General features: G+C 38.4%; 1 protein-coding gene across 2 annotated transcripts; it reads left to right on the forward strand.

The window, feature by feature from the left end:
• Positions 1-6,531: 6,531 nt before the first annotated feature.
• On the forward strand, positions 6,532-21,276 carry LOC121728931 (ELKS/Rab6-interacting/CAST family member 1-like). Of its 2 annotated transcripts, none has more exons than XM_042117264.1 (18): positions 6,532-6,628; positions 6,899-6,984; positions 7,396-7,449; positions 8,346-8,424; positions 12,310-12,416; positions 12,659-12,839; positions 14,314-14,462; positions 14,931-15,052; positions 15,187-15,337; positions 15,823-16,005; positions 16,843-16,958; positions 17,176-17,284; positions 18,023-18,173; positions 18,383-18,522; positions 19,239-19,354; positions 19,443-19,560; positions 20,432-20,629; positions 20,914-21,276. In XM_042117264.1, exons 1-18 carry the CDS (start codon positions 6,598-6,600, stop codon positions 21,160-21,162), a joined length of 2,340 nt encoding a protein of 779 aa, XP_041973198.1. In that variant the 5' UTR covers positions 6,532-6,597; the 3' UTR covers positions 21,163-21,276. The 2 variants fall into 2 exon arrangements, with proteins under 2 accessions (XP_041973198.1, XP_041973199.1); XM_042117265.1 differs by having other exon boundaries at positions 17,176-17,272.
• The last annotated feature ends 44 nt before the right edge of the window (positions 21,277-21,320 follow it).

The raw sequence follows: 21,320 nt of genomic DNA on the forward strand, positions 1-21,320 counted from the left end.
ACCGCCCAAGTGCGAGTTGGACTCGCCCATGAAGGGTTCCGCAGCAGCAATAAGGTTTATTTTTATGAAATTAAGAGGTTTTTGATTTATTTTCATATTTCAGTTGATTTAATGAAATTAAGGTTTACCATTTATGACGTATAAAAAAAAACTACTGGCTAGATCTCGTTCGAACCAATTTTCGTTGGTAGTTTTTGTAGTAATGTACATCATATATTTTTTTAGACTTATCATGCCCCTACTTTAGAAGTTAGAGGGGGGGACGACGACACACATTTTACCACTTTGGAAGAGTGTCTCTTGCAAACTATTCAGGTTAGAAAAAAATGATATTGGAAACCTCAATATGATTTTTCCTAGACATATCCATAGATCCCCACACGCATAGGTTAGATGAAAAAAAATTTTTTTTGTTTCAGTTGTATCTATGGGGACCCCTAAAATTTTTAATAATTTTTCCATTTTTGTATCAAAATCTTAAAGCGGTTCACAGACTACATCTACTTACCAAGTTTCAATTGTATCTAAGCTCTTATAGTTTCGGAGAAAAGTGGCTGTGACATACGGACGGACAGACAGACAGACAGACAGACAGACAGACATGACGAATCTATAAGAGTTCCGTTTTTTGCCATTTGGCTACGGAACCCTAAAAAACAACAAAACGATGAAAATGTTCAAACAATAATACTTACGTTTAAAGTACCCTGGGGTACTGAAGTACCCCACAAGCTATGTGCCGCTTCCACTTGCAAGCAGGACCGTCGCCCTACTGAGGTATTAGCACGTCATGTCACCCCGCCCAACGTAAATACACGGAGACGGACACGCGAAACAAACCATCGAAAAGTAAAAAAAGTATAACGAAATTTTTGTTTATTTTTTCATTTGTACCCCAGGGTACGGTTCTAGGGTTAAATAATTCCTAAGTGTAAAGTGATTTTTAGTCCATAATTGTTGTCAGGGGACCGCCAACAGCAGACCCTTAAACTATAATGTTATGTGAAATCAAACATCTACATTACCGGTCCCCCGACACACCTTGACAACAATTATGGACTAAAAAATCACTTTAAACTTAGGAATTATTTAAACTTAAAGTCAGTAGGAATTATTTAAACTTAAAGTCAGTAAATATTGTTTCATTACTTTTTTAAGTTGTTTGGCGGGTTTTTTTTAATTAGGAATTATTTAAACTTAAAGTCAGTAAATATTGTTTGATTACTTTTTAAACTTGTTTGGCGAGTTTTTTTGTAATTAGGAATTATTTAAACTTAAAGTCAGTAAATATTGTTTCATTACTTTTTTAAGTTGTTTGGCGGGTTTTTTTTTTAATTTTTAATTTAATTTTATTTCAAGCTATTTAAACTTGTGTTGTTTATAGTGCAGAATAATTCCTATCAACAGGATCACATCCCAATGAATACCATCTATGAATGTCCTCTTGGATGAGGCCGTCAATATGAGTCCAAACATGAAACCTCCACTTTGTTTATAAGGAGCTCGACTCCTATAGAATCCAGGTGATGCTGCAGCAGCAGTATGCAAATATTTACTGTTTATTTACGTCTGACTAGTTGCCGCAATTAAAATGAGCCCAAACACGAAACCATTGCTCTAAGTTGGTGAGGAGTTGGGTATCCTATTGTTTACCAGGTGATGCTGCAGTACCAGGTCAACTTTAATGTGAATGTTATTCATAAATATCACGAACCAGAATGCAAAATATAAAACTCATCAAACGACTGCAAGTTGCTAACGCCCTTTCATGAACCAGATAAACCGCGATTATCCAGCACTGAGCAGGCTGATGATGATGAACTATAGCTAAGAACACTCTCGATCATGTCAGCTTTCAAACAAAAAAAACTAGATCAAAATCGGTCCACCTGTTTGGATGCTACGATGCCACGGACACATACACACACAGACAAACAGACAGACAGACACGTCAGACTTATAACACCCCTCTTTTTTGTCGGGGGTTAAAAAGTGCATTCATTGACCATACAAAAATTATCAAAAACTACCGGTACCGTACTACGGAACCCTATATTGCGCGTGGCCCGACACGCACTTGGCCGGTTTTTGGCCTATTTTTCCTCTATAATGCGACGGTACGGAACCCTTCGTGCGCGAGTACTCACACTTGGTCGTTTACAGTGTGTAACAAAAATAAGTGATAATACTTTAGGGTGTGTACGTGTTCTTTGTAGAGAGTTCACTGTGAGAGTAGCAGCGCTGAAAGACGATTTTTTTTCACTTTTGTATAGGCACGGGCCCGAGCGTCACGAGTTTCCCCATACAAAAGTGAAAAAAAAATGGTCTTTCAGCGCTGCTACTTTCATAGTGAACTCTCTAGAAGGAACACGTATACACCTTAAAGTATTATCACTTATTTTTGTTACAGTCCTTGCATTAGTTAATGTACTTGGATTTTCTTACGATGATTTGATAATATAATTTTGAGCTCACGTCGGTCGCTTAACTATCATTATTCTTATCTTTAGGATTAGGATTATCTCTAGGTAAGAGTATTTATTTATAGGGCGTATTAGTTATTACCAAGTAGAACACGTGTTGTGAAATTTACCTTAGGGTCAGTTCACATTACAACGTGACAAGCAACCGATCAAAATTGGAGAAGGGGAATTAAACGAGCGAATAAAAAAAACTTTGCGACTGATGATGACATATTATTTTAATAACTTGAGCCAATGAGTTTCTAAAATACTAGAGTAGCAATGTCTTACAAAAGATTCTCAGAAATGCGTAACCACTTTTTTGTTCAAAAGACAATGTCAAGTCATATATTCGTTATGTCATTATATATGTGAGATATGCCTGCAGGCATCTTCGAAGTGGCAACGCGTTGCTACCGTAAACTTCCAATCTAGTTACGTTAGTAACATAGAATATCATTGACTTGAGCGGTATGATTTTGAGTAAGCGAAAAATTGACTAAACTAACGACGAAATCCAGAACGAGGTTATAAAAAGTGAATTGTGATACATTTCAGATACTTACTAAAATTGTATCCGAGCGACTACATTACTGAAAATACAGAGAAGGCATCTTCAATATTAAAGATAGATTAAATTTTTCTAAATGAGGTTATATAAGTTTACCGAACTACTTTATAAGCAAAGTTTTCTAAGCTGTTTTCTTAGATTTATGATTACTAGAGGTCTCAATGGTCCAAATTCGACCTTACTTGCAACGACATTAGTATTTAGGACTGCTACCTATATTTTGTAAAAAATATTGACTTCATCATAGTTTTTTTCAATTCTTGTCTCTGGGACTCAGCTGATCTCAGACTGGTCGTTTAAGCATTGTCTAATAGTATCTAAAATTAAATAAAAAAACCAATAATCCATTTTCAATTTGTCAACTTGTTGTCAACAGACTTCAACCATAAATAAAAGAGTATAATTCGTATGCATAGGCTTATCACTCAAAAATCTGTCATTTTTCCTAGTAGTAGTGTCGTAGTGTGTGTAACGTTTTATTTGTTAAAAATATATATGATAAAAGCATAATTTTAAAATAATATTAGCTCGATGCACTCCTTCACCAAATAAACTATAACTGCATACGTGGGAGAGCCATGCTTCAGCACGAATGGGCCGGCTCGACCGGAGAAATACCACGTTCTCACAGAAAACCGGCGTGAAACAGCGCTTACGTTGTATTTCGCCGAGTGAGTGAGTTTACCGGAGGCCCAATCCCCTACCCTATTCCCTTCCCTACCCTCCCCTATTCCCTTCCCAGCCCTACCCTCCCCTATTACCCTATTCCCTCTTAAAAGGCCGGCAACGCACCTGCAGCTCTTCTGATGCTGCGAGTGTCCATGGGCGACGGAAGTTGCTTTCCATCAGGTGACCCGTTTGCTCGTTTGCCCCCTTATATTTTCATTAAAAAAAAACTGCGAAATTTCATGCACCTACGTTTTCCCATTTTTCTTAAAAAGGGTTACAAAGTTTTTCTCTCACGTATTAATATATCTTATATCTTTAAACGAGCAATTCTTGTATATGTTACGCTCAAAGACCGAAATCGCTCAATGAGCGAAAAAATGGCTCACAACGCGTTGTGGTCACAGTGAAACAGCCACGACGCGAAATTCGCGTCGTGGCTCTAATGAAAACGGCCACGACGCGTTCTGGCAATCACAAAAAGACCATAACGCGAAATTCGTTTCTTGGTATATAGGGGGTTACGGGGGCGATAAATCGATCTAGCTAGGAATCATTTCTAGAAAATGTCATTTTATTCGTGTTCGAATGCCGAGCAAAGCTCGGTCAAACAGCTAGTAGATAATTTATCATTGGTCACCGTGACGCCGTAGCGCGCGGGGACCAATCATTAATCTAATTATAGTAATGTAGGTAATAATTATCTTTTCTGTGGTAATACCTAATCATTATTGGTTACTGATAATATTTTATTTGAGGGCTTATGTTTTTAGGGTTCCGTACCCAAAGGGTAAAAACGGCACCTTATTACTAAGACTTCGTGTCTGTCCGTCTGTCTGTCTCCAGGCTGTAATTCAAAAACGGTAATAACTAGAGAGATGAAATTTGCACAGATTATTTATTTCTGTTGCCGCTATAACAACAAATACTAAAAACATAATAAATTAAATATTTAAGGGGGGCTCCCATACAAGAAACGTGACTTTTTTGCCATTTTTTGCTCGATAGCAATGATAGCTACAGATAGGGACCTGAAATGTTCATAAAATACTCAGTTGTATTTAAACTTTAAAATTAATTTAAAAAAAACATTAAGCGGGGCTCCTATACAAAACACATTTTTCCCTATTTTTCCGTTTCAACATTGCATAAAGTACGGCTGCGTTTCCACCAGAGCTGAGCGGAGCTAGGTACATTGCGAGAAATGTGTTATTGAGAACCAATAGCATCGCCGCGCTGAGCGACAGTCGACGGCAGATGACGGCACGTGGCGGCGGCAGTCGACGGCAGTCGGCGGCACGTGTCGGCAGCAGTCGACAGCAGCCGTCGGCAGTTTATCACGCTTGCAGTTGTGACGTAGCGCGTAAAAGTTGTGACGTAGCGCTACGGCGTCACGGCGACCAATGATAAATTATCTACTAGCTGTTTGACCGAGCTTTGCTCGGTATTCGAACACGAATAAAATGACATTTTCTAAAAATGATTCCTAGCTAGATCTATTTATCGCCCCCGAAACCCCCTTTATACTAAATTTAATGAAAATCGTTGGAGCCGATTCCGAGATTCCAATTAAATGAAATAAGGGGGCAAACGAGCAAACGGGTCACCTGATGGAAAGCAACTTCCGTCGCCCATGGACACTCGCAGCATCAGAAGAGCCGCAAGTGCGTTGCCGGCCTTTTAAGAGGGAATAGGGTAATAGGGGAGGGTAGGGAAGGGAAGGGAAGGGAATAGTTGAGGGTAGGGAAGGGAATAGGGTAGGAGTTAGGGGATTCCCACGTATAACGTCGATCTGATCAAAATAATTAACAAATAAACATTAAATTACTTACATCTTACATATTTTTAGTAAACTGTACCTAGTGACAAAAATATAATACAGTTTATAGTTTATACTTGACACAATTTGTAGAGCTACTGGTTTTGCGAGGTACCTAATAGATAACGATAGAACTTGCGGTAACGATAACGATATAACCGTTTTGTTGTTATTTGTTAATGATAACAACAATAATTATTGTTGTAAAAGTATTACTTTGGTATTTAAAGTAATTTACTTAAATAAACGATACATTGTCAATACGATAATGTTATATACTTATGATTGGTCTCCAGCGATAAGTAGAAGAAAGTTTTTAATAATTTTTAATGCGATTTTTTTCAATAAGTTACTAAAAGTACATAAACTTATGGCCCTCACCAGTCACCACATTGCGCTTAAATGGAGAACCATGATTGCCACCATGATTGCGACTTGTGGAGCTGTGGATAGCATGAAAAATTCACGTCGTAATTATTGATGAATAATTATTATTATGCTCCTCTTACATGTTCGTAATAGCTTGTTTGTCTTGTTTTAGTTGTGTTTTAGTCATAAAGTTAATATACCTAGCGGAATAGAGCAACAATCTCGAGCTGTCAAACGAAACCGAAATTGGTTTTCATCTGTGTGAAAAATATGTGTACGTATACACTTACACAAGCATGATTGAACATGAATTCTTGAGATTAAATTGTCAACGTGCGGCACGTGCCGACTGGACGTCAAAAAAAGAGTGCTGCTGTCATGTATCACACGTCTCTTTTTACCACGCAGTGTTACTGATAGTGACATCTCTCTTGCTCAGGCTTTGTTTCTCTATTCCGCTAGATATATTAACTTTATGGTTTTGGTTTTAGTCCATCGATCAAAGCTGCATAGATCATAGGTATCTTTCGTTTGTTTTTTTTTTTATATTTTCAGTAATATACACACTGATCTCCATTATACACATTACAGCAGAGTTTTTAATCTTGACATTAGAAGAGAATCTTCTGTCAGAATCAGAGATTGTCAAAATTCTATTCAAGTTCGTGTAACATTTTGGAAAAAACTACTAAAACACAACAAAATTAACAATGACTTCCGTATTGTTATCACATGTTAAAAGTAATTAGAAATATATCGAATTTATAAAACATAATTTCAATAAGAAATTCAAACTACGTACTTAGTCATATTTTTGTTATACTCACATACTTCTTGTAACAGTGCTACTCGCAATGTAATGAGTGTTGCAAGAAGGGTCCTCGTATTTGCTGGATTTAAACTAGTACTTAATCCCATATTATAATGAAGGAGATTATAGCAGCAATATAATTACAATAAGTCAATATATATAATAATATAAGTCAAGACAATAAGTGTAATATGTTTTAGAGGATGTGTCAAAACAAAGCTTACCTCCACACGTCGAGTGTAAACGGGCCCAATCTTCCGGCACAGTCTCCGCAGATCATCAAAAAGTTAGTCAAGTCCTTCAAATATTTTTTCTTATCTTTATAGGTACATAACAAAATAAAATTCTACTCGTGTGTATATCACTGAACTTTTATACAACTTCTGTCGGGTCCGCTATTATAATCTATATAAGTATATAAAACTCAAAGGTGACTGACTGACTGATTGACATAGTGATCTATCAACGCACAGCCCAAACCACTGGACGGATCGGGCTGAAATTTGGCATGCAGGTAGATGTTATGACGTAGGCATCCGCTAAGAAAGGATTTTGATAAATTCCAACCCCAAGGGGTTCAAATAGGGGATGAAAGTTTGTATATTATAATAATACTTCTTAACGCGAGCGAGCAAAAGCTCGTGTAAATATAAAAGAGGGCAGGAAACGAAAAATCTTATGTTATATTTTGTTTCAGGAACACTCCAAAAATAACTTGGTTGGAAGAAGATGTATGAGCTTAATACCTATTGTAAGCACAATTTGTTTTATCCATACTAATATTATAAATGCGAAAGTGTGTCTGTCTGTCTATCTGTCTGTCTGCTACATCTTCACGCTTAAAGCCCTGAACCGATTTGGCTTTTTGGTGTGGAGATACTTTGAGACCCTGGGAACGGGCATGGATACATTTTTTCCCGGCAAATGTACGGTTCCCGCGTGACAAACGAATTTTGGTGCAACAGAGTCGCGGACGTCATCTAGTATAGTGTTTAAAAATAAGTAATTTTAGCCAAGCATGTCACAAGTAAGCCGTTTTCGTCGATGTAACTTTGAGGACGTTTGGTTCATGCTTAGTGCCTAAAACATAGTTTTTCCCTAATGAAAACTTTTCCTTGTCCTTGATTCGCCGCAAAGTATCTTAACGGATTTAGTAAAAAGAGACATTTTAATACGCACACGTTTAATTATTATACCTTACAGCAAGGATTTTGTAATTCCACGAAATTACGAATGTTATGGTCTGAATAAACAATATTATAAGTTTTTGAGTAAAATCCTTGATTTTGAGCAAATATCCGCATTCCGCGTTAGATAATTTACGGGCAGATAACTAAATGTGCTGCCAATACCGAGTGAGAGAGATAAAGTGTGATCTTGACGAGCGATATTGATGCCATTGACACAATTTTAAAGATATTTTGTGACCTATGATTAGAGATTTTTTGGAAACAATTTTTTTATATCCTTAAGAAAAGGCCAATTTTCCTAACAATTTCATCACAAATTGATTTCCGAGCTGTCAGGTCAGATTTGAACTAAAACATTGGTCTTTGGTCTTACTTGCATGCTCCCACCCCGCTTGGTAGGAGATCTCATACTACCACTATGCCTTTCAATACCATCATGTATATTTTCTTGTTCCAGCACATACAAAAAAGACATAAAACAATTGGATTCGAACAAAGTCCTTCTACTCCGGCATCTCACATTGATCGAAAGCCAGGTAAACAACAGTTTACAATCAAAGTCCTAGTCCTAGTCATAGAAGTAATTATTAAGACACTTGCTCATATTATACCTACTCAACTATTTATTTATTTGCTTATTAAAGTTAATTACAACGGGTTACCCCAATTACAATAATTAACTACTATCATGAATAAAATTAGAACTAAAAATTATTTATGACAATGTTACAATACATACACAAATTAAATTAAATAGTAATAGAAGGAACCCTTTCGTACTTAGTTTCACAGAATCTTACACATGCTCTCTTCACATCCATCCACTTATCAACAAACACATCACATTCAGGATTCACTGACAGAAGGGCGTTGAGCAAGTTTAGTGCTCGGTACAGCGGGGACTCAGCTCTCGCGACAGTCCGACAAGTCGGCAGTGCGAATAATTTTGGCCGACGGCTCGGACGGTGCTTTAGATAGTTGTCACGCACATACAAGCGGCAAATTAAGGCATGGAGTTCAGGGCAATCGATTATATTGCGAAGGATTTTTAAGGCAACCAATAATCTACCCCTCGTCGGACCTCTAAAGATTGGTAACCTAAGGTACCCAAGTGATAGCCCGTTGGGTACATGTAAGGGTAGTATCCGTACACTTTCTTAAATAAAAATCTGAGAAACGCCTTCTGGAATTTTTCCAGCATCAGAATCGATGTAGCTGTGTAAGGAGCCCAGACACACGCATCTGTTTCTAGCTTGCTGCGTACTAGTGCATTGTATAGCAGTTTTATGACGGCGGGATTTTTAAAGTCCTTAACGTTCCGAAGTACAAAAACAAGACGTTTGAAACTGTCTTGAGCTGTGGCATGTATGTGGTCTTTAAACGTAAGAGTTTTGTCAAAGTATACCCCCAAGTCTTTGGTACTATGGACACGGGAGATAATATGACCATCTATAGAATAATCCAATGCCCATGGCCCATGTTGGATGCGAGTAGCAAGAGATCGGTCATCTTGGCGTTCATTGAGAGAGGCCTATGTCCAGCAGTGGACGACTATAGGCTGATATGATGATAGAATAATCAAAGACGATTGGGTGCAGCTTCCGCCCATAAGTCATTACGCTACATTTTTTCATATTAAACAAAAGGTTGTTGGAAACACTCCAGCGTTTTACAGCATCCAAGTCCTTTTGCAAGAGAAGACAGTCATAAAGAGATTTTATGATCATAATGATCTTCAGGTCATCAGCATACAGTAAACACTTGGCAAACTTAAGGATGGTGGTAAGATCGTTGATAAATATAAGAAATAAGAGAGGGCCCAACACCGACCCTTGACTAACACCAGAGCGTGTATTATAGGGGGCACTCTCAAAACATCCATACCTCACAAATTGCATCCGATCACGAAGATAGTCAGCGAAAAAACGAACAAGGCCAGGAGAAAACCTAAGAGCGCTCAACTTTTTGAGGAGAACATCGTTATCGACTCTATCAAAGGCTTTGCAGAAATCAAAGTATAGAATGTCCACTTGATAACCTGCGTCAAGAGCCTTAGAAATGATGTCCACGTGAGCTAAAAGATTTGTACTGACAGAGCGTCCAGGACGGAAACCATGCTGGTCATCAGAAAGAATTCCACGGATCTGTTTCATTAATATGTTATGTAGCGCAAGCTCAAAAACTTTGGCGATAGAAGGCAAGACAGCTATGGGTCTGTGGTTTTCTACCGACAGACGATCGCTCGTTTTGGGAATAGGTATGACCCTCGATAATTTCCATTGGTTAGGATATATTCCAGCCCTGAGAGATGTGTTGAACAGGTGACATAAGGGAACGGTAAAGATGTCTTTGCACGCTTTTAGGACATATGGGGGTACACCATCAGTGCCCACCGAGCTTTGTGCTTTAAGCTTGTCAATAGCCTTGCTTACGTCTCCAGGTGTTAAGAATGGAAGAATTATACTAGTTCCCTCAGCATTGACAAGCTCAAAATTAGGATCTAGTTTAGGCACATCAGGGAGAAAACGCTAGAGAAGTATAGAGCAAACGCTTCTGCACTTTTAGTTCCTGAGTAGAAGGAACCGTTAAATAATACAGTTGGTTCAAACCCACCCTTAGATTTTAGGTTGGAAATGTGCTGCCAAAATTGCTTTGGATATTTGAACAACCTACTTTCGATGGCAGAACAATAGGAGCTGTACTCAGCCTGTACTTTTGTTTTCAGCTCGGAACGCAAGTTCTTAAATTGAGTGTAGGTGAGCTCACAACGAGTACGTTTCCATTTATTATGTAGTAGTTTTTTTTTGTCTTAAACCGCTAACAATATCTGCAGTGAACCAGACCGGATGCCGCCTGTTGCCCAAGGATTGTCTTTTTTTCATGGGAACAGAAGTATCGAAAGCGTTATACAAAATATTATAAAATGTATCAGTAGCAAAACGGGTGTCAGTATAGTCTAAAACCTTGTGCCATGGGGCAGTATTGAGGGTATGGTATAGATGCATAAAATCAGCTTTGGTAAAATTGTAATCATGACGCTGGCTTATGCTAGGTTCCATAGCCTCACTGGGCTTACGCGACACGATAGAAACAGTAACGTCAAGAGGGGGATGATATAGGTCAACTATCTATAATGCTCTTACTTAATATTATAAATGCGAAAGTGTATCTTTCTGTCTGTCTGTTACTTCTTGACGCCCAAACCGCTGAACCGATTTTGCTGAAATTTTGTATGAGAATACTTTGAGTCCCGGGAAAGGACATAGGATACTTTTTATGCCGGAAAAATGTACGGTTCCCGCGCGATAATCGAATTTAAAAAATCCCGGAGTTGCGGATGTCATCTAGTAGTCTTTAATGAATTAAGGGTGGGTTGCACCAACTTACTTTAGCTATAACTGTAACTTTAACTGTAACTACAATGCAAAATGTCAAATCTTTGGTTAAAGTAAAAAATGGACGCCATATTTAACCATAACCTTGAGCTCGACAAGGCTTTAAATGAACGTGGTGAAAAAAGGAACTAACGCTGTCATCATACAAAAACGCCATTTTTGACAGTTCTCCTTTACCAGCAGCGCCCCCGCCCGCGTTCATTTCAAGCCTTGTCGGACCAGCTGTCATCTGTCAAATTCTGTGGTCATAGTTAAGGTTAAAGTTAAATTTAGCCATAACTATAACCATAACTTTGACCATAACTTTAACTTTACACACACCTCTGGTGCAACCCACCCTAGAAGTTATAAGTTTGAGCGTTGGCGAGCTTCGTAGCGTGTCGTAGCCCGTAGGGCACCGTAGCGCGCTGTAGCACAATGTAGAGGCCCTGTAGCGCCGCGCTACGCTTAAAAGCGCTACGTTTTGTTCATGATAAACTTTTTTTTTATGAAATAAAGGGGGCAAACGAGCAAACGGGTCACCTCCAACCAACCAACGAGACACTCGCAGCATCAGAAGAGCTGGAGGTGAGTTGCCGGCCTTTTAAGAGGGAATAGGGTAATAGGGTAGGGTAGGGAAGGGAAGGGAATAGGGGAGGGTAGGGAAGGGAATAGGGTAGGGGATCGGGCCTCCGGTAAACTGACTCACTCGACGAAACACAGTGCAAGCGCTGTTTCACGCCGGTTTTCTGTGAGAACGTGGTATTTCTCCGCTCGAGCCGGCCCATTCGTGCCGAAGCATGGCTCTCCCACGTATAAAAACTTTATAGTAAATAGTAATTATAACTAGATGACTCTGTGAACTTCATGACATTTTCCTTCTAATATAGCCTAGACTTTCACGAATATTTCGAGACTAAAATTAGCCAAATCGGTTCAGCCGTCCAGTTTTAGCAAGACTAACAAAAATTAAAATTCATTTACATAGAAAATAGATAGTTATAATTTGTGCCATCGATTTACTTTGGGCTCTTTTATTTTGATAAGATAACGAGACGAATAACCAGCAACGGCCGCAAGGGAAGTCGCTTCGAACTTTTGCAACGAAGAAGAGGGAATTCATGAAGTTGAGAAATAACTTGATGAGTCAACAAGTGCGTATCATAATATAATATAGCTATGATATTTTAAATGCAGAAAATATCTACCAGTCTCAGATATAAGGTGTTTAACTAAGTTTGTAACCGATGGCCATATCCTACAGTTTCTTAAACTTTTTTAGTGGTGGACCCCTTTTGAGAAGTAACCCCCAAAAAAGAAAACTTTTAAAAAATTTTCCCCTGGCGAGTAGTGACGCATTTATCACAACTGTATAGAAAACTTTCGATTATCGCAGAATATGTTGTTGGAGCAATACGCCGCTCTGAAAGAACTGGAATCTAAAGCTGGCGTGACAGACGTCGCCTTGGAGGAGATGCGGGTCCTATCCATCAAGGGCTGGCCGGCTCACGACCTTCTGCTACTGATACGCGATGACCTCGCGATGCCAACGAACTCCGAGATAAGCGGTGTAATAGGTATAATCCCCTCGCGACATATCGATATTCAATCGATCGATCGATCTTATCTGTGCCCTGATTCTGTTGAGTCCGACAGTGCAGCTTCGATCCACTCTAAATATTGTTCACATAATAATATGATTTATTATTTTATAGGAAAGTCGGGTATATTGTACCAGCAGGATTGTGGGAAGTTTTGACATAAGGGGGTGTCTACAAATTACGTGAGGTGTTTAAGGGGGGGAAGCGTTATCATAATACGATTCAGATCATTCTTACTAATTTGCTAAAAGTAAAAATTTTGTAAAAAGCAGATAAACCGCTGAACCGATTTGGTTGAAATTTAGTATGTATATACTTTGAGTTCTGGGAAAGGACATAGTATGCTTTTCAACCCGGAAAAATATACGGTTTCCGTGTGATAAACGAATTTTGGCGCAACGGAGTTGCGGGCGTCGTCACAGTATTATGTAATATTTAAATATTGTAATACTGTGTCTGTGGCATCGTCTAGCAATCTTAATAGAGCTGCATCAATGTTGGAGTGAAATAATAGAATCAGGGTATCGGTCACCTTGTTATCACAATTAATATTGTGTACGTCGGTGAATATAATATTGTCTCAATTTAGTACAAGGCTCTTATGTAATTCATATTTTAACTATATCGTGACACGTTATTGTAGTTAGTTAGATCACTAGCGCAGGTCAAGTTCCAGCTGGCCGCGCTCATGCCGTGCACTATTTACACGAAGTACGAACCGTTTCGACGCTTTTTTGACCCCCTGTAGCTCAGTGCCTATTGCGAGTGCAAACATAAAATTAAACCTACGTAATTATAATATACTAGTACTTAAGCAGTATCCCCATTTCATAGACGTATAGCTTCGGTAGATCCTGAAATATGTCCCTGTAGCTAAACCTGCAAAAACATAGGTCTGTCAAAATGGGGCCAAGTTGCTTATATGGGCTAATTTTTGGACTAAAAAAGGGTATAAATCCAATCCAATGCGAAGTTTAGATGCACCAATGCTCACTATATGAGGTTTTTAGTGTATCTTTTTAATAGTGTTGTTAATTGACTATGAATAGGGAAACTCCTCTTAGTCTTAAAAACTATAAGGCATAAGCAGTTCTTAATTTTACTTACCATTTTTAACATCTGTATGTATAAATTAAAAATCGAATAAATCGTGATATTTAAACTGTCGCAATAATTTTGTCGTCAATATAAAATATTAATCCATTATCCATTTAACTTATTAGGTACTACTCAGGCGCGGTCCGAAGGGGGGGGGGGGGTCACAGGGGACATGAACCCCCCCCCCCCCCCCCAAATGTAAGGTAAAATTGAAAATAAAATAAAATCCAGAACCGTCCGAGGGCGCAGATAAAAAGAATAGTGTATTGACTACTGAGTGACCCCCCCCAAAATTTCAGGCTGCGACCGCGCCTGGTACTACTTTGATATGATACTTTCCTAACCCACCCAGGCTCCCATGTAGTGCAGCAGATACAGGCGCAGCTCAACTCCATACCGCAACAAGTACTGGCCATGGCCTCCGAAATCATGAAACGAAGGCTCGATCTTCTGACGCTGTTGCGCTCCAAACGCCGAGCTGATCGAAATACGTATCAGGCGGTGAGTAGAGACTAGAGAGTAAAGACATTCATTTTTAATCTATTTTGGGACGACTCAAAACGGGGAACTTCTTTATTTCAATACAATTTTAAGTCACAACTCACAATATTATAATAGTCACACTCATGTTACAAAGGCAAAAGTTTGTGACTGTGTATGTTTATTACTTCTGTAAACGGCTGGAGTGATTTAAATAGATAATAAATATTGGTAGGGAGTTAACTGATACCCTGACTTAGTCACGGAGTTATATTTTCTGTGAGTGTAATAGGCCACTTTATTTCCACCACCCCCATGTACCTAGAACGCTGCCGCCGCTAGGCTGCGGCCTATACGGCCTATTTTTAAATCTAGGTCCACCCTAAAAATATCACAATAAGTAGCGGCCCGCGGGCCAAAGCTTAAGCAAATAATAAATTTATTTATTAATTATTATTAATGGTTTTAATTATTGATATGATTTTACAGAACATCGAGTGGAAAAATAAAAACGCTGAATTGGACAACGAGTCTGAAACTCTACGTAAACTGGTTACGGGGTTGACAGAAAATTTGAAAGCCAAAATTATTTCCTCACTTGAATTAGCAAAGTAAGCTTTTTTATGCCTTACCTATAATAATACATATTACTTCAGTTTCCTAAGGTTACGAGTATATGTTGTATACATATACTCGTTAAAGGGACTCGTTATTTTCACATCAATACTCTAAACATCAATTACAGAATTTCTTGGAAGGATCGGGATGCGATTATAAAGAAAATTGACAAGGTACAAAAAGAAAACGTTAAGCTGCTAAATAAACTCGAGGAAGTCACAAAAAGTACCGAACCTCCTGTGACAGAACATAAGGCAGAGGAACCGAAGATGCAGCAGGTTTCGTAACAGACGTTCATAATATACATTTCCTAGTTTAAGATATTATAGTTTATTAAAATAAGATGTTGCCACAAACATGGAGTCCAGCGACAACTGTTCTGAGCGACAAAAACCTAAGGGCCTGTTTCACCACATCCTAATAAATGACGAATAGGCTATCCACCAATTAACTTGACAGATCAAGTATGGAGAATCTGTCAAAAAAGTTGTGAATAGCCTATTCGGCACTTTATGAGGAAGTAATGAAACAGGTCCTAACTGACTTAATACGATGGATGTAGATTGTAGACGTACCCATTGGAGTATCTAATATCTATAGTAGGGCTAGTGGTCTATATTTGTTCCAATTTGCTTCATGATCAGATAAAGTTTTAAAAACTATTCAATGCAAACAATCAATCAATATAATCCTGTATTTTAATTTAGGCAAAAATTACAAGCTATAAATTTTTATTTATCCAATCAACATTTAATCTAAATAGGATCTATCAGAAGAGTTGAAGAAAGAACGAAGTGAGAAGGAATCTTTGAAGGAAGTTGTTTCGGCAGCGGAGAATATGCTTCGGGCTGCGAGAACCAAAATAACTATGTTAGAACGACAGCTCAAAGACAGAAACTCCGAGATAGAAGTTGTTAAACGCAAGCACAAGGAGTTGGAGCAACTGGTAGTTCCTAATTGATATTATGGAACATGTGAATAAAACAACTAAGGAAACGTAACTCCCATACTTGAACCATTTCAAATTTAGTTCCTTTTCGCACACTACAATAAGACAATAGCTATGAAACACACACTCAAACTTACGAAATAAAACCGTTGATAATAATTGTCACTTGTATTAAGACACAAAATTGTATACCGAATACATGCATAAAGTATGCATGTATTCGGGTCACATTTTGTAGCCTCTTGGCGCAATTTTTTTGACGGAGTTACTCTTCCTTAGTTTTTATTATTCGTAGTATGGAACAATATAATCTTCCCTCGTGGTCTAACTCCATCTCTATGCTGAATTACATAAATATCAGTCTCGTAGTTCGTGAGATAAGCGCGTTCGAGCAATCAAACAAACTTTTCAGCTTTGTAATAATAGATAAAAAGTATAATAGATATATCTATGTTTTCATAATGTTCCTCCTTTTTCTCATTTAGCAATTTTCCTTCTCCTCATTTAGCAAATTCCATGATATTTAACTCAAGTTTACCCTGGTTGGTCCTAGAAACATTTTGATTGTCTTTACTTATGGTCGCCACCGTCACATTATTCTTTTTTGCCAGTATTATCCGTTAAAAGCACTGATTTTAGACTAAGGGCCTGTTTCACCACTTCCTGATATGGCTATCCACCAATTAACTGGACAGATCAAGTATGGAGAATCTGTCAAAAAAGTTGTCAATAGCCTAACTTTATCAGAAAGTGAGGCCCTAAGACTTTTTTTCCTGTTGTGAGGTTAAAAGATTGTTTATTTTTTTATAAGTAACAAACTACTTATTTTGACAGTATCGTCACCGAGAGAGCCATTTTGATACGCAATCCAAGAAACTGTTACAAGTTTCCAAAACCGGTGAAAACGCAATCGACACCCTGACGCGACAGCGAGACGCTTTAGAAATGAGGTACGATTCCCACATCATCTAGTGTTGATGATGTCTACCTTTATATTAATTTAAAGCTTAGTTCATAAATTTTATAATATGCTTAGTTTATTATTGAGTACCTAAGTATGCCTAATTCTTAGACAAAAAAAAAGAAAATCATTACAAATTATTCGAATCGACCTCCTAGTTTTGCAGTGTAAAGTCATGATGGTGATGATGAAAGTATGATACTTAGAGTGAAGGAGTTGAGGGAACAAGCGGAACAAGCAGAGTGCGCGGCGGCGGCGCGGGCGGCGGAGATGCGCGCGCGCACTGACTCCCTGCTGGCGAAGGTAGCGCGACAGGTGCCATTACTATAAGCATCCTATAGACGTAGGTTACACGCTTAGTTTCTCATCAGTTCAGTCCATCAATCTGGTAAAGATTGACGCGAAACTGAACGTCTGGTACTGAGATTAGTGCGTTCAAACAAACAAAAAAAACTCTTCAGATTTATAATATTGATGTTGACCACGACTCCGTTGCGCCGATTTTTTTTTAAAGTTCGGGAGCCGTTTATTTTGCCTTTCAGATATTATAAACTACCTACCTCATGTCCGGGTCCTGCAGGGTCTTAAAGTATCTCCAATCTTATATCAAATTTGATCTAAATCGGTGCAGCTGGATTCATGCTTAAGCCACTAGTGTTTTAAGCATGAATACACTTTCGCAATTAAATATTGCGGGGGAGATCGAGAGATAGGTGTACCCGCCCGTTCCTCAGCCTCTAATTCAATAGAGCTCGTGCGATGTGCAGAACATAAAGAATCCAAGCCACAATAATCTAATTTAAGACTAGCAGCCTCATCCAAGAAATTAGCCAACAATAAAGGTAGACCTGCGCCCCAAATGTGAACACACACAATGCAGAATATTTTATATATTTCATCAAATAGTTTAAAAATCCACTATATCACACGAATGGCAATTAAGTACTTACTTACTATAATATTTTCATTATTTTTAGCATAAAATAATCTTCATTATTTTATAAGTAGCATATTATTGATTTTCAATTAAAATCACAATTTCTTGTCACCAAGGGAAAAGCCCAAAAAGCAGCGGAAGATCGTATATTTGAACTGGAAAATCATATAAAGCAATTACAGTCAAAATTATCAGTTATGAGGGAGAGCTCCAGTCGCTTGATTGATGTACAGAAACAACATCGTCTTGACTACGTTCCTTCAAAAGGTAATTTCTCAATAATGAGTAGTCGAGAGTTTTCCGTTTTAGTTAAAGTATTTTGAAGTCCTTCGTAGTTACTTTGCAAAAAACTTTTAAACATCATTTGTCAAAAAATCATCAGCTTAATTCATCAAGCCCCAAGCGGCCACAGCCGGCCGCGATAACAATAGATAAGCTATTGTGTCTCGTTTTTCCACGATCGAAGGTTTTTGCAGAGAAAGAACCCTCGCAAAGGGATACAGATTTGTGGAAGAAATTGCAAGCGACGCGAAGAACTTTGGTCCGCACTGAGGAAGCACTACGACAGAGTCGCACAGAAAAAGATAAATTCCTCGATTCTTTATCAAAAATTGCAGTAAATATATTTTTTTAAAGTATACCTACACACATAGTAAACATATCTTAAATATTTGTTGAGTCTTATGAGCGGGCTGCCAGAAATATTTGCACGCTGGCCCCGCCTACACACCATTCATACATTCCAGAATCGTGCCCCCGGGCATTGTGCCTTGCGCTGCAGCTAAGAACAATATCGCGTATCAACGGTTCCCGCATTTATAGCACGAAAGTAAAGGTCACATGTCCCAAAAATGTTTTTGATGATTACTTAAAAAATAAAAATTAAACAATACTTACTTACTGTAATATTTCCTTTAGCCATTATTTTATAAAGTGTGTGATTATAGTAGTGCAAGTTATTTAATGATAGTAACTCAATAAGACATATTTTGTTGAAAAGCCTAGAAATATTCATAATTTCTAAAAATATAACTATCGAGTCGAAAATAAGTGAATCGTGTTTTCCGTTAGGCAAATATCAGATAAATATACAATGATTAAATAATTCTCAATTTCATTTAAATATCAATCGTCTTCCGGCATCGTAATACTTATTAGAAAACACAGAAAAATTTTACACCCTCCTAAAGAATACTTTAGGACTTAGGAGTTATCCAGTTCTGAAGGTCTACCTGACCTTCGAGAATAGATGCAAACATTTTGGAATTGGAATGGAATAGCATTGAAATGTGAAATGATTTTAAATATGTTTGTATTATGTTTATGTTTTAGCAAAGCGAAGGAGCGGCAAAGGAAGAAAATTTAGCGAACGAATTGGTAAGCAGAGAAAAGAAAATAATTAAGCTTCAGCAAATTATATCGGAGCATCAAGAAAAAGAAAAAAAATTGTAAGTATAAAAGCTAGGCTTTTTATTTAAGTAGGTTTAAAATTAATGCAAAAGCTTAGGATCTGAAAGATTATTTAAATTAAAACAGGGAACAAAATGTATCTGAGTCCGAAAAGAAAATAGGAGAGCTGACATTAGAAGTTAGAAGATTAAGAAACTACGATTGCTACTCTAAAGAGATTCCTCATCAAGATTTGCAAACCGAGGCAAGTATACAAGGGTAGAATGTTTATTTTATAATCTATTTCACTTAACCTAACTTTAATAATTACTCCTCACCGATTTTGGTGACGGCGGCCGGTTTTATCGAAACCAGGCCAGTTACACAGGAGTGATTATTATAGCGCCCAAGTGTGTGCGCAGTACCTACACAAGAGTACTTTCTATTGATTTACTCTCGTAACCCAGTAAGACAGACGACCAACACGACTGGCAAGAGATTAGGCGTAGGACTTTTTACATGCACATCCGACGACCTCCGAGTAGAGAGCCACGCTTTAAGCCACTGGACAACGAAGGCGTTTTAACGCTAACGTTACGAATACATTGTGACGTCACTATAGAACGTGCAAGAATTAAAAAAAACCGTTAAAGAAAAATATTATGTTCAATATACGGCAGTTAACGACGATAGGTTAAGGGCCGTTCCCAATATTTGATCTATCTCTGGTTTTGCCCTACTAGAGATAGGAATAGCTCACATTAGACATTAGATACATATATTTTATGTCAATTGTGAGCTATTCCTATCTCTAGTAGGGCAAAACCAGAGATAAATCAAATATTGGGAACGGCCGTAATGGTTTAGGGCTATAACTTAACGGGAAGCCAACGCGACGTAGCCAGTGATGTTACCATGGCAACGTCCAAGCAACGTCTGGCGTCTCTACGTCGCCCGCAAAGCGGTGTTTTTCTTAAAGTTTAGTTTAAAAAACAGCGCTTTGCAGCGATGTAGAGGTGACATGATAATGTCACTGGCTACGTCGCGACTCGCGATGGCGGTTGATTGTTCAGTCCCGGTGATTTATAGCTCGTGTACAGTAAAAAGCTATCTTGTCAAATAATTATTCCACACAGCTGCTGGTTCTGCAAACGCAAGTGGAGAGCCTGTCTCGTGAGCGCAAGGCGCTGGTGAACGTCGCCGCCTCCAGGGCGCTGATGCTGGAGCGACACGAGCGGGCCGCCGCTCTCTTCGCCCACGTCACCAGAGCTCGGAAGGAACTGGAGGGATACTTGGAGAATGAGGCGCATCCGAGCACAGATTCTGTCCCTGAGGTTAGTCCGATTAATTCTGGAGAAATTGAATGATTTTTCCTTATAGGCGAGGTGTCTTTTTTTATAGTATGTAGGTTTCTATATGTTGGCAAAGAAACAACAAGGTACGTCTTATTTAAACTGATCGCATCACCGTCAGCACCGAACGCGTCGAACGCACCGCATATTGTAACACGAAGTGCGAAGCGTTGGGCGCGTGCGTGCGCGTGCTGATAAATGTGCGAACACCAGCTTTGGGTAGCAGTTTTTAGTAAGCTTGACTAATTAGACGATATTGATTTCAGGCAACTCGCTCTTTGTCGTCAATCTGTGCAAGCGGCGCGAGTGTTTGGTCAGCGCTCAAGGCAGAGCGAGCACGAGTTCTCGCGTTGGAGAGTGCTGTCCTCTCCCAAAATTTACAATTAGAAAGAGAAGAGCGAGTCAGAACTCAGTTGGAGCGACGCAGGGCTGTTTTAGAAAGGGAATTGATACGTGCAAGACATTCGTCAGCGTCTAATGCTGTATTGGACGGGCCAAGTACTACATTTGAATAATAAATTTTTGCGCTACTTCCTACCTACAAGTGGAATTGTTTCGTCATCTCGTTCATGAAACAATACATTTATTTCAACAGTCAATAGATAAAATATATTATTTTATGAAATCAATCGTATTTTAATTATAGTTCTAAAATACAATACTAATACTAAAT

Source organism: Aricia agestis, chromosome 7 (genome assembly GCF_905147365.1).
Source record: "Aricia agestis chromosome 7, ilAriAges1.1, whole genome shotgun sequence".
NCBI classification, from domain to species: Eukaryota; Metazoa; Arthropoda; class Insecta; order Lepidoptera; family Lycaenidae; genus Aricia; species Aricia agestis.

Bases quoted from the DNA above. Each gene is read 5' to 3' on its own strand.
- LOC121728931 (XM_042117264.1), top strand. From the start codon at position 6,598: ATGACTTCCGTATTGTTATCACATGTTAAAA. The intron at 8,425-12,309 runs GTAAACAACAGT...TATTTTGATAAG, and splicing joins TCACATTGATCGAAAGCCAG to ATAACGAGACGAATAACCAG. The intron at 19,355-19,442 runs GTAAGTATAAAA...AAATTAAAACAG, and splicing joins CAAGAAAAAGAAAAAAAATT to GGAACAAAATGTATCTGAGT.